The 13,847-nt window shown below is 46.7% G+C and overlaps 1 protein-coding gene across 2 annotated transcripts in view; it reads left to right on the top strand.

Moving 5' to 3' along the window:
• The first annotated feature begins 8,518 nt into the window (after positions 1-8,518).
• Positions 8,519-13,847, top strand: part of ATRN (attractin) — a 186,040-nt gene continuing 180,711 nt past the window's right edge. For both annotated transcript variants that reach the window (XM_081960346.1, XM_081960347.1), the window contains exon 1: positions 8,519-9,000. In XM_081960346.1, the coding sequence (XP_081816472.1) occupies positions 8,756-9,000 (245 nt within the window). In that variant the 5' untranslated portion in view covers positions 8,519-8,755. The remainder of the gene's footprint in view (positions 9,001-13,847) is intronic.

The raw sequence follows: 13,847 nt of genomic DNA, 5'->3' as shown, positions 1-13,847 counted from the left end.
GTTTTGTATCACTTCCATAAAAGTACATTGTAGCAACAATTGCAATAGTGTTCCAAGTCACTTTTGTGATCTGAGTCTTCTAGCTGTTGCTTCCTCTCTCCCATCCACCGGCTGAGCCTCAGCCCCTCCCTCCTTTATTTCTTGTGTAACATCCCCCATTTCACCTAAAAGAGCACTGTGTTTTTTAGCGAAAGCCTCTGCTTCCACTGGTGTGTTAATTCTAATTCTGCTGCCCTCCCAAAAAATCAGCATGCCTTCTGGAAATAGCCATCTAAACCAGACCCCATTATTATATAATTTTTTTGCTAAGAAGGAATATTTCCTTCTATTATCTCTTACTTTCTTTGGGATCTGTTTAAGAATGGTTATTTCCTAGACTTCGGGGGAGCCCACCGGAGCAGCAAGAAGGCAGACGCGGACGTCTGTCTCCTTCGGCTGCCGGAAGTCGTCTCCAGCTATGCTGGGAATTGAAGTCCACAGGGCTTAAAGTTGGCAAGGTTGGACACACCACTAATCTAAATGAAGCAGAAAGGACTCAAAAGTGTAAAAGGAAGGCAGTGAATCTCACCCCTCAAATCTTGGGCTTGCAAAGCCATCTTTAATCCAATTTATTTTAACCATTAACCTGATTTCTCAACATCTGTGGTGGAACGTGGCCTGGATTCCCTGGAGGGAGGCACTGCATTCCCAAGGAGAAAGACAGACAACTTGGCTCTCATAGATGGTGTGGGAGAAAGAGGCTGAAGGCTCCTCCTCCTTAATAGTTCCCAGAGTATACACTTCATTGTAGTGTTAGCACCCTTGAATCTGGCAAGATTCCGTCCGTAAGTGAGGAACAATAAAGAGATCTATTTGGAAGAATTCTTGGTTTCTTATACACCAGCTGTGGGCAACCTATGCGTAGCCGCTGGTTTCCCACCCCTCCTTTTCCCTCCCCTCTTTTGAGGTCCTGGCAGCTGCCGGATTTGAACACCAAATCACCAGTGTTTTGCCTTGTGATGTTTTGCTTTTTATTTTTATCTCCAGAAATGAGGACAAAACAGGAGATTGAAATTTTAAGAAAGGGAATCATTTTGTCATTACACCCTCAGACTACTCCCAAAAGGTTAAAACCGTTGCCCTCCTCCTCCCTCTTTCAACGGATATGGTCACAGCCAGATACCCTGCTGTTTTTCAAAGTACCACCCTCCCCAAAAAAAAGAGGATTGCCCATTTGTGCTGAGCCATGCCTTCCTTATCCACAGTCATCTCTCCAGTCGGTCATAATTGCCTGGTTCACACAACAGGCTAAGCCACTGTGAAACAGTGCGCTCTCTAAAGCCTGCCAACGACATCTGAGCTGCTGCTCTCAAGGACGGCCTATGACAAAGCAAACTGAACATGTTAACAACCTTCTGTCTCAAACACCATTTGGAAAACGGCCTCTTTGTGAGCTGCCCAGCCTGGCTTAATAACAGAATGACAAGAGTTGGAAGGGACCTTGGAGGTCTTCTAGTCCAACCCCCTGCTCAAGCAGGAGACCTTGTACCATTCCAGACAAATGGTGGGCCAATCTCTTCTTAAAAACCTCCAGTGATGCAGCACCCATAGGTTCTGGTGGCACGCTGTTCCACTTGTTAATTGTCCTCACTTTAGGAAATCCCTCATTAGTTTTTTCCATCCGTTGCTTCTTGTCCTGCCTTCAGGTGCCTTGGAGAATAGTTTGACTCCCTCTTCTTTGTGGCAACCCCTGAGATATTGGAAGACTGCTATCATGTCTCCCCTAGACCTTCTTTCTATTAAACTAGACACACCCAGTTCCTGCAACCGTTCTTCATATGTTTTAGCCTCCAGTCCCCTAATCCTCTTTGTTGCTCTTCTCTGCACTCTTTCTAGAGTCTCCACATCTTTTCGACATCGTGGTGACCAAAACTGATCTGGTGCCCGAGAATTCACGCCAGCCTCAGAGTGTCAGGAATGAACTGGAAAGATGCACAAACTTCTTTTCAGAAAGACGGCATGAGTTTTCCTGGGGAAAAAAGAAAGGCCTGATAAATTGGTTTTTATAAGGATGGCAGATCTCCATAGGTTTCATCCTGCTGCTTCTTAGAAACAAGTAGGAACAGTAGGCTGAAAAGGATGGAAGCAATACAGCAGTTCTTGAGTTACAAATGTTCTTTATTGACCTTTCAAAGTAACGGTGGGACTGAAAAAATGGGGCTTACGTGTTGTGGCCTAACAGCAGAGCTGACTGCAGATTCGGGGAGTGAGGAGGTTGGGGAGTGTTCGAAGAAACGTCCTTCTGGGTTGAGCTCCAAGTGGGGGGAAAAAGACACTGGAGACATGGAGGCTGCTTGGAAAGATGGTTTTAATGGTGGACAGGACCACGTGGCTTAAGTTCCTGAACAGAAAAGGGGGATCACAGGCTTCAATGTTGGAGAGAAGAAGAGAAGGAAAGAGAAGAGACTGAAGAAGGGCTTGCAGGGCTTTTTATAATCTGTTCGGCCCCACCTATCTGTTTCCTGTTCCTGTGTAAGAAGTGTATTCTGATTGGTTGCCAGACTCCCATGGGGCCAAGTTTGAGTTTCCAGATGCCATGTGGTGAGTTTCTCTGGAAGGCTAATCCTTCCTTTATTATGTAAAGTACACTAGCTCAGGCTTAATGGCTCATTGACAAAGGGGTGGGTGGGGCAGGAAGCTGCAGGGAGCTACTCTGTCTTCAAAAACACGTTTCTCTCTATTCACATCCAAGGAAATATAATATTCTGCCTTTTCAATATTTCCTAGGATATTTCATTTTTCTAGGAAAGGGAGGGAGTGCTAACTTCCTACAGAAGGAACATAGGCCGGTCCTGGAGTCTGGGGAAGGCTCTGATGAGGGCTCTGTGTCGGAGGCAGAGAGGGGGCCAGAGCCGTCTGACAGTTCTCAGCTGCCTTCGGAGTCAGACATCAGTAAGGCGGAAGAACAGCTGGAGCCTGTTCCCAGTGTGCGCATGCACAGAATTGCCAGACGAAGGGAACAGCTAAAGAACAGGGGTCCACTTGGGAGAAAGACCACAGGTGGACAATGAATGGCCCCTCCCAGAGGAAATAAAAGGGGAGCAAAAGGGGAGTGGAGTTTGCAGGAGACAATTAGTTCGCTTAATTGGTTCGTGACTCTCCGAGGCTCCTTGCCAAGTTCTGCAGATATCAGCCTGGCAGCTCTCCAAGCCAGAGAAGGTCTGTGACTGTAAATCCTCCCTCGAAAGACTTTGCTGGATGCGAATGAGCAGAATTCACAGTCAATTAATAAAAGGGTTTTTTGTCGGGACAAGGAGCTTACTTCAGGCTCTTTCCCAAAACCCTTTCATTACATCATCACCCAGCAAGAGTCAACCAAGCTTGTGACTCAGGACAGCCTATAGAGTTGTCCCTGCATGGCCCCAAGGGAGTCTGACAACAATCAGAATACAAGCTCAAATTCAAAAGCCCAGAGAGGGCATAAAACCCAGGCACTCTCAGCATCTCTTCCCTTTTTTGCCCAGGACCTGAAACCAGAGGTGAAATTCAACTTTTTTTACTACCGGTTCTGTGGGTGTAGCTTGGTGGGTGTAGTGTGGCTTGGTGGGCGTGGCAGGGGAAGGTTACTGCAAAATCCCCATTCCCTCCCCACTCTGGGGCCAGCCAGAGGTGGCATTTGCCAGTTCTCCGAACTACTCAACATTTCCGCTACCGGTTCTCCAGAATCTGTCAGAACCTACTAGATTTCACTCCTGCCTCAAACCATGTGATCCTGTCCACCATTAAAACCATCTTTCCAAGCAGTCTCCATGTTTACAGTGTCTGTCTTCCCACTTGGAACTGAACCCAGAAGGACATTTCTTCCAACACTTGTAATTTACAATGTCATCTTAGCGAGGTCAGCTTCTGGAACTAAGGGTGGAAAATAAAATCAACCTTGTGAGAGATTTTCTTTCTCCCTCCCTCCCTCCCACTCTCTCTCCGTCACCAAGCCCTGCCTTCCTTAAGCCGAGTTAATCTTTCTGCACATCTGCAGACCGCATAAAATGTACTTTGTCCAATTTGTGCATGGTTTGAGGGCAAGCTTGATTGCTCCACAAGGTGACCTAAGTTCGGGTATTACCAGCTGCAGGACAGAGGACCTGAAACTCCCGTGGAGGTGAAGGTTTGCATGTTCCTACTAGCAGGATTTGGAGGCCGTGGATGACCGCAATGCGCTCAGCGTGGGGCTGCCCTTGAAGAACATCCGGAAGCTTCCGTCGGTTCAAAATAATGTGGTGGTGGCACCCATAACGACCGAGATCCACATTTCCATTATTATTGGTTTTGTATCTTGGGAGTGGAAAGAAAGGATGTGGGAATACTTCCCCGAGTCCAAAGTGGGCAAAACAGGAGGAAGAATATAAGTTTACTCTAAATTTACAATCTCCAGAGCCAGATAAATGGCATCCTAGATTCCTTTTTATTTTCTGGAAAAGTTTTTTTTTTTTGTTCTCTATATGCAATTCTAGGTATACATTCACATAATGATTATTCTTTTTTACATTGTTCATTCTTATACGTTTATCATTCCATTTACAGGGTTATAACCTACCATTTGGGTTGCTTTGTTTACCATTCCTCACCTGTTTTGATACCACTTTTTCTTCTCTTTCTTTTCTCCCTCCCTCCCTTCTCTACTTTCTTCCTTCCTCTCTCCTTTTCCTTCCTTCTTCCCTTTTCTCTCTCCTACTCCTCTCTTCCTCTTCCCCTTCCTGCCCTCTCTCCTTCTCCCTTCCATCTTCCTCCCCTCCCCTCCTCTTCCTCTCCTCTCCTCCTCTCCTCCTTTCTTCTTTCTATTGTTGTAGGTGTCTCTTCCAGCTCTTAATTTTTATTTTCTTGGGGTGGCATTTCTGCAGACCCAAAAATAGTTGAATATCATTTCTTATTCTCTTTCCTTCTCAAATCTATCCTGATTGTGTTCCCCCCCTTTGTATCTTACTTTTGAACATATACTTATATATTATTATTTTCTTCCCTATTTCCCCCCCTCTCCCCCCCCTTTTCTACTTAATGGCGTATCGTCTGGGTTCCACATCTCCCCCTTACTTTCTTTTCTGTATGTCTTTCTCTAGCCTTTCATAAAAACTTCCCCATGTCTTGAAGTACACCGATTCCTCTTTATCCTTTATTTTCAATTCCCAGAATTCCCCAGGCAGCAAAGAATTCTGGGAGTTGAAAATAAAGATGCCAAGGCTGAGAATTTGCTGATGGTTTACTCAACTTTGAGATGCGTAGACATCATCCGATTATTCCCCACGGCTGGAGGAAGCCAGTTTTCCTAAAGTGACTGTCTGATTCACTTAACAACTGTAGCAATTTGCTTAAGAACCTGGGCAAAAAGATTGTAATATCGAGTGCTTAACCATCGCCTTGTTTAGCAACAAAAAAAGTCTGGTTCCAGTTCTTCTTGTAAGCCAAGGATTACCTGTATCAAGTGGTCATTATCTTAGTAATGGCCCAGGAGAACAGATCTTCCAGGTGTTGTGGCCTGCCACAAGCTGGCAGCAGATTCGGACTTGGGGAGGAAGATGGGCCAGTCCTGGAGTCTGGGGAAGGCTCTGATGAGGGCTCTGTGTCAGAGGCAGAGAGGGGGCCAGGGCCGTCCGACAGTTATCAGCTGCCTTCAGAGTCAGATATCAGTGGGGCAGAAGAACAGCTGGAGCCTGTTCCCAGTGTGCGCATGCGCAGAGCTGCCAGACGAAGGGAAGAGCTAAGGAACAGGGGCCAACTTGAGAGTAAAGGCACAGGTGGATGATGAATGGCCCCTTCCAGAAGAAATAAAAGAGGAGCGCAAGGGGAGTGGAGCTTGCAGGAGGCAATTAGTTCATTCCTGCATTCTTCCCAAGCATTGCAGCGCCTGAAAGATATCGGTCTGGCCGCTCTCCAAGCCTGATAAAGGTTGGTAATTGTGGACTATCTTGAAAGACTGTGGGAGAGGAAAGACTTTGCTGGAAAGGAATTCACTGTCAATTAAATAAAAGGGGTTTAACGAGGACTCTGGGGAAGCCTAGGTCCGAACACCAGAGTCCAACACAAACTGCTGCAAACAGGATTGGGAAATACAAGAACATGGAATAAATAATTTAGCTTCGCTTGTAGCGCACCGCAGGGGTACCATTTGTCTTTCTCTACCAATGGAATACAAGCCATTTAGGCCATCAAATTCAGCCCCCTGTTGAGTGCAATCATTCAATTAAAAGATCCCTGACAGATGCTGCTTGATCTCTGGTTGCACACACAAAAAACGTCCTGTTTTTCGCAAAAATGGGATGCAGGGCTGGGGCTTCGGGAGGCCAAAAAATGGCTGTATTCGGTGTACGAAGCACCAATATTTCCACATGTTTTTATGGGGGGGGGGAAGGTGTGTCTTATACTCCAAAAAATACGGCACTACAGGCATTCTATAACACTGTTTCTCCATTGGAACAATTTTAAAATGGGTTGAATTCCACCCTCAGAATTCCCCAGCCAGCTGTGCTCCAATTCCTGGAGTCAGCATAATGGCTTAAAGTTGCCAAGGTAGAGACTGTTTCCTTGATTGCTTCTAGTAAGTGATTCTACTCAAGGTGGACTCAGCCTTCCAGGGTTGGTAAAACAAGGACCCAGATCGTTGGAGGCAAGATACTGACTCTGTAAACTGCTTAGAGAGGGCTGTGAAGCACTGTGAAGCAGTATATAAGTGATTTTGCTATTCCTTCCTGTCCTTCTTCCCTCCCTCCCTCCTTCCTTCCTTCCTTCCTTCCTTCCTTCCTTCCTTTCTCTCTTAATTCCCTTTCTCATTTTCCATCCTGGTGGCTGAGTGTTTAGAATGCAGTATTGCATGCTAACTCTGCCGACTGCCAGCAGTTCGATCCTGACCAACTCAAGGTTGACTCAGCCTTCCATCCTTCTGAGGTGAGTAAAATGATTATTGGGGGCAAGAGGCTGACTCTGTAAACTGCTTAGAGGGGGCTGTAAAAGCACTGTGAAGCGGTATATAAGTCTAAGGGCTATTGGTCTAGCTACTAAGTTTTGTATCTGAATGTCACTACGTTTTACACAAACTCTGCGTAATAATCTTCCGTTGTAGACTCATTTGTATCCCGTGTCCCTCTTGGCATTTTATAGAAGATTGATGCCTCAATCATCTGTGATTTGACATGGCTCAATGCTATGGAGCAAGGAAGGGGATTGCCTTGAAAAAAGAGTTATAATTAAAATTCTGTAAGCACCAATTTAGGCCACCTAGAAAGGAAAGGGCAAGGAAAAGATTCTCAATGCCCTCCCTTGATTGGCTACAGGACATCTTATCCCCTTATTATACTTTATAATAATAAGAGTTCTGGCACAATGGTTCATTGTGCTATAGGGAGTCCTTAACACACGACCATAATGGAGTCTACCCATTATGGTCATGTGTTGTAACTGTTCTCAGTTTTACAACCTTTTTATGACAGTTGTTAAGTGAATGCCACAGTCGTTAAACAAATGCAGGTTTGTCAATGGTGCCGGTTTTGCTAAAAACCAGAAGTAACTGATAGGCTTGGGTAAAACTGGCGTACAACATGGTCACACGACCAGGGGTGCCCCCGTTAAGACACTGAGCTTCTCGATCAGAAAGGTCGGCAGTTTGGCGGTTCGAATCCCTAGTACAGGTCTCCTGCGGGAGCAGGGGTTGGACTAGAAGACCTCCAAGATCCCTTCCAACTCTGTTACTGTTTACTAAACAGTCACAAAGGCAGCCATGTTGCTGAGAGCTGTAGAGTTGAAACTGAGGCATTAGTACAGGTAGTCCTCGACTTGCAACAGTCATTAGTGGCCGTTCAAAGTTACAATGGCATTGAAAAAAAGTTTTTCACACTTAATGACCTTTGCAGCATCTGGTTTACGGGATCAAAATTTGGATGCTTGGCAGCTGGCTCATATTTATGACCATCACAGAGTCCTTGAAGGCGCGGGGCACATGTGATCCCCTTTTGTGACCTTCGGACAAGCTAAGTCCATGGGGAAGCCTGATTCACTTAACGACCGTTCAACTCCCTTCACAACCGCAGTGATTCCCTGGCAAGGAAAGTTATAAAGTGGGAGCAAAACCCACTTAACAAATGTTTGACTTTGCAACATAAATGTCGGGCTGAATTGTGGTCCTCAGTCGAGGAATAACTGTATTCTTGGAATGCTTGAAACTTCAGGAGGTTGTGAGTTCGATCCTAGGTAGAGGCAGATGTAGGGTCTTCTGCTTGGGCAGGGGGTTGTACTAGATGACCTGCAAGGACCCTCCCAACTCTGTTAATCTGTTCATGTTCCTGACTCCACCAGTTGGATTTCCACCTGCTGGTCGGCCAAGCCAGAGGAGTGGAGGGGCCACGCCCCCATTTCCCCGCTTAGCCCGTTGCCAGGAGACGGACACTCCTCCTCCTCCTCCTCCTTCCTCTCCATGACCTTTCTGGCGCGGTCAGAGCGGCCGGCGCCGCTCTATCCCTCCCGCCGACGCGACCGACGGACGCTCGCTCGCCCGCTCGCTCTTGGGCGCTTGTCCAGGGCCGCGGTGACGTCATCGGGAGGGGACGCGCGTGCGTGATGGCGGCGCGGCGGCTCCGGGCCGCTTCTTCCTCAGGAGGGTCCGGCGAGTGAAGGCGGAGGTTCATCCGTGAGGGGAGCAAAAAAAGGCGACCGCTCCTCCTCCTCCTCGCCGTCTTTGTCCGAAGAGCATCCCCGGCCGTGTCCTCCGCGCCCTCGGGGCCGGGCTCCGGCCATGGAGCGTCGTCGTCGGGGGTCGTCGTCGGGCCTGCTGGAGGGTCTGCCGGCCCGGCCGTGGCGGCTGCTGCTGCTGTTGGTGCCGCTGCTGGCGGCGCGGAGCGCGGAATCGGCCTCGGCGGATGGCAAGGCGTGCGAGAAGCCCTGCGCCAACGGAGGACGCTGCCAGCCCACCACCGGCCAGTGCGAGTGCCAGCCCGGCTGGGTGGGCGACCAGTGCCAGCACTGCGGGGGGCGCTTCCGGTGGGTGAGGAGGGGGCGGCCTGGGGTGGGGGAGGGGCGCGGGGCGAGTGAGTGAGGCTTGGGGTTGCCAACCCCCCCTCCCATTCCTCCTTCCCTCCCGGGGGAGGGGCTGCTTCCCCCCCAGCCTCCATTCCCCCCCTTCTTTTTGGGGTGCGGGGTCCCAAAGCCGCAATTTGCGCCCTGCTTTTGGAACTGGCTGGTTTTGCCTCCTTCAGATGCTCCACAAGGCCCACTCAGCTCAGCTCAGGGTAGGAGGGGGGGAATGCATTATTATTATTGCTGTTGTTATTATTTTTAGTATTGTTAGTGTTATTCTTATTGTTATTATTATTATATACTTTATTCATTAAACATGAAACTCAGTCAAATGAACATTCAAAAATGCATCATAAATACCACTGACTGGCGCTGATGGTTGATATGTCTTTCTGCCAGCGTCCTCGGTATATCAACCAAGTACCTTCTTAAAAAATATTTTTTTATTATTATTATTATTATTATTATTATTATTATTATTTCTTTTATTCATTAAACATGAAAGTCAAGTGAACATTTAAAGATGTGTCACAAATACCATTGACTGGTGCTAATGTTTGATACAGATTGATATAGGTTATATTATTGTTGTTATTGTTATTATTATTATTATAGTGGTCTTACCCTGTTTTCCCAAAAATAAGACCTCTCCGGATAATAAGCCCAATATGAAAATATTGCAACACAGCAGTAACCATGAAGTGACCCCCACACTCGCCGCCTCCTGCATGTCAAAAATAATAAGACCTCCCAAAAATAAGGCCAAGTCCTTATTTTGGGGGTCAAAGAAAATAAGACTCTGTCTTATTTTCGGGGAAACATGGTAGCATTAGCATTATTTTATTATTTTTATTATTATTTTATTAGTATTAGTATTATTATTATTAGTAGTAATTGTAGTCAGCCAGATGTTCAGACTGGATTTCACATTGTTTAACTATTGAGTCATTTCAAGGACCTGGTAATATTGTTGTTATTATTATTTAACCTTGAATTGGATTCACAGCCTGAGACTGGTACAAACTTAACATTTCAAGTCCTAAACTAGGACCTAAGAGCTGTTGAGGTAATATCTGATGATGATGATTATCATTATCATTTATCGTTGTCTGCCAGATGTTCAGACTGGGTTTGACATTTTTGTCTGTCTATGAACTTGTAACTATTATTTAATCTGATTGATATTGTTGCTGTTATTATTATTATTTAATCTTCAGTTCGATTCACAGTTTGGGAGTGGTACAAACTTAACAGTTCAAGTCCTAAACTAGGACCTAAGAGTGTTGAGGTAACATCTGTAGATGATGATGATGATGATTAAGATTAATCATTGCAGAGTCAGCCAGATGTTCAGATTGGGTTTGATATTTTTGTCTACCTATGCAGTTGTTATTATTTAATCTTATTGATATTGTTGTTATTATTTAATCTTCTATTTGAGTCACAGTCTTGGGACTGGTAAAAACTTAACAGTTCAAATCCTAAACAAGGACCTAAGAGCTGTTAAGGTAATGTTTGTGTATCGTTATTGTTCTTGTTGTTGATGATCACACAGTCAGCCAGATGTTCAGCCTGTCTTTGGCATTTTCGTCCACCTATCGAGTCTTTACCAAGGACCCGGGATAGGTAGATCTGTATGTTTGATGGTGTTAGAGGTTTTATTATTATGGTTTGTCTCACGGTCAGCCAGATGTTCAGACTGGATTTGGCATTTTCGTCTACCTATCGAGTTGTTCTTATATTTATTTGTCATCTTATCTCTCACCATCGGCCTACTCTAAGCAACTTACAAACATAAAAAACAAAGAAAAAGGAAGTTGGAACAAAGCGAAAGTGAAATAATGGAAGCATGAAATAAACAAGGAAAAAGAAAACTAAGAAAATACATGGATATGATGAACAAAAAAGATTTGCGAGTGGGGAGCAGGGGAGGGAAGGTGGAGTCCACTGTCAATCTAGCAGCCACATCCAGAGTCAAGCTCTTGCTTGGGGTCTCCAGACCAATTTGCAGAAGGGGGTTAGATCTTACCAAAGGTATCTGCTGCACAAAGGCAAGGCTTGACTCCAATAACGACAGAAGACCAGGATTGGGCAAAGGGCTACAGGATCTTGTCCCTCCTAATTCTCTTTCCCCATCTAGGATATCTGGATAATTTTGATCTTTCCTTTAAAGGGGTCGATTCTGTACAGGGACTCCTTGATTTAATGACCACAATCGAGCTCAACATTTCTGTTTCTAAGTGAAAGATTTAAGCGAACTTATCCCATTTTACGACTTTTCTCGCCACAGTTGCTAAGTGAATCACTGCAGTTGTTAAGTTGCTAACGGTCGTTAAGCGAATCTGGCTTCCCCATTGACTTTGCTTGTAAGACGTGCTTGCAAAAGTGATCATTTGACCCTGGGTTACTGCAACCGTCATAAATACATGCCAGTTGCCAAATGTCTGAATTTTGATAATGTGATCAGGGGAATGCCACAATGGCTGTGAGTGTGAAAAACAATCGTAAGTCACTTTTTTTCAGTGCCATTGTAACTGAATGAAGTGTCGTATGAGGGATCCTTGGTGCTCTCTGAGCTTGCTTGTTTTCTGGCAGATGTTTCATTACCCCAGGGGTGTCCAAACTTGGCAACTTTAAGACTTGTGGACTTCAACTCCCAGAATTCCCCAGCCAGCTCTGGCTGGGGAATTCTGGGAGTTGAAGTCCACAAGTCTTAAAGTTGCCAAGTTTGGACACCCCTGCATTACCCAAACTAGGTAACATCGTCATGCTAATAAGGAGTGCAGTTTGCTGTCACTGACTCCACACTCCCCACCAGACTCTTCACTAGCACTGATAATGTTACCTAGTTTGGTAATGAAATGTCTGCAAGAAAACAAGCAGGCACAGAGGGCACCAAGGACCCCTGATTCCGACCCCGAGCTACAAATATTCTCCTTTATTGATTACCTGCATGGCAAAAGCCTCTGGATGAGGCCATTGGTGGAGGGCAGCGGGCCAAACGCATCTGCCTAAGTAATTCTTATAACTTAAACCTCAGCCAGACCAACTGAGATGCCCAGGACAGTGTGGCTCGTGCCGTATAATTCATTCCCCCGACTACGTGAGGCTCGGAAGAACCACCCCTATTCATTAGGCTACATTACTGCGTGGCTGGTCTCCCAGAAGATCTGGGATGACTTGTCGAGAGGCTGCCAAGAAGCACTTATTACCCAGACTGCAGTCTTTAAAAATGAAAAGAGAGAGAGAGAAAGGGGCCCCTCAGTCTGGGCTAGTGTTCAAGAGGTGAAGTGGGGATTGTCAATCAATCTTGCCCTATCTAACCAGAGAGGGTTTCACGGTGAATCTCATCAGATGGAGGATTCAGCTGATAGTGAAGGCCAGGGGTCGGCAACCTTAAACCATCTGGACCCATTTCCCACAGAAAAGAAAACTCTGGGAGCCACAAAACCTGGGTGGGTGTGGCCAACTCAACGCCATTGCTGCCTCCACGGCCTGCTCGTTGCTCTCTCAGCGCCTTGCGCAGCATACTTAAATTTAGTGCGCCTTATAATGAGGGAGACGGCGTCGCCTCCTCCTCCCGGAGCCCATTGCGATGCGGAGCATTGGCCGCAGCCGGGCCTAGCCAGTGTCTTGGAGCGGAGATCAAGTTCCGCATCTCCCTGAGTGACCGAGGTACGCACAGCACCAAGAAGCGTCCGTGAGATGAGAGGCAAGTACAGGGATGCTTTGCTCCTGCTCTGGAATATGGAGCAAGTCCATATTCCATCATCCTTATCTTCTCAGGCCACACGAGGAGTGACTACGTGGGGTGGGGCCAGCCAGCCGACAGGGAGCAACAGTCGGGAGCTGTACATTGCCACACCTGGTATAGGCAGAATGACAGGATTTGTTGATGCGGGGAAGCTGGTGAAAGTGCATTTGTTCTGCTCAGAGCAGAAACAAGCCTCTTCACCTGAAACAAAGCCAGAACTGAGCCTGTTTGTGCCCTGACCTTGCTTGTGGGTGGGCCAGCGTCCGGGAAGGAGCCGGTCTTGAGCTGGCACCTGACAGATGCTTCCACTGCTTTCCAGTGCCCACAATCCACCGGGGGTTCTGATTGACCTGCGCCTGGTGAGATCCGGAGACACATGGAAGAAGTCAAAAGGCCTGATGATGCAGGAAGCAGCTACGACTTACTCTTTGTTCTCTACTACAGATAGTGCTCGACTTACAACAGCTCCTTTAGGGCCCGTTGAAAGTTACAACGGCATTGAAAAAAACCACAGGAGCAATTTCGTTGCAACATCCCCAGGATCACATCATCAAAATTCGGACACTTGGCAACTGACTCATATTTACGACGGTTCCAGTGCCACGTGATCTCCTTTTGCGACCTTCTGACCAGCGATGCCAATGGGGATGCCAGGTTAACAACTGTGCTACTTACTTAACAACTGCAGTGATTTACTTAACCTCTGTGGCAGGAAAGGTCATCAAAGGAGGCAAAATTCCCTGACATGTTTTGCTTAACAACATAAATGCTGGGCTCAATTATGGTCACAGATTGAGGGCCACCTGTAGCTGCTGGATGATGGAAGGCTGAGCCTCACCTCCTGCGTAAGGTTTGGGCCTTCAGCTCCACAGGGCGTTGGAGTGGCTCAGTGAGGTGGGTGGACCAGAAGGGGCAGTCGATGGGGAGGGGCCTACAGGTGAGCTCCGTGTGAAGGATGTGGAAAGGTGACGGATGAAAATCAGACGAATGGCTTTTGTTTCTGTGTTACGTGAAAGTTTTCTAGAAGTCTCTTTGCTGGTAGCTTTTAGTGTAATTC

This window comes from Natrix helvetica, assembly GCF_964273705.1.
Source record: "Natrix helvetica genome assembly, chromosome: 7".
NCBI lineage: Eukaryota > Metazoa > Chordata > Lepidosauria > Squamata > Natricidae > Natrix > Natrix helvetica.
Note: the sequence above shows the minus strand (reverse complement) of the source record. Positions and strands in the feature narration are given on the sequence as shown.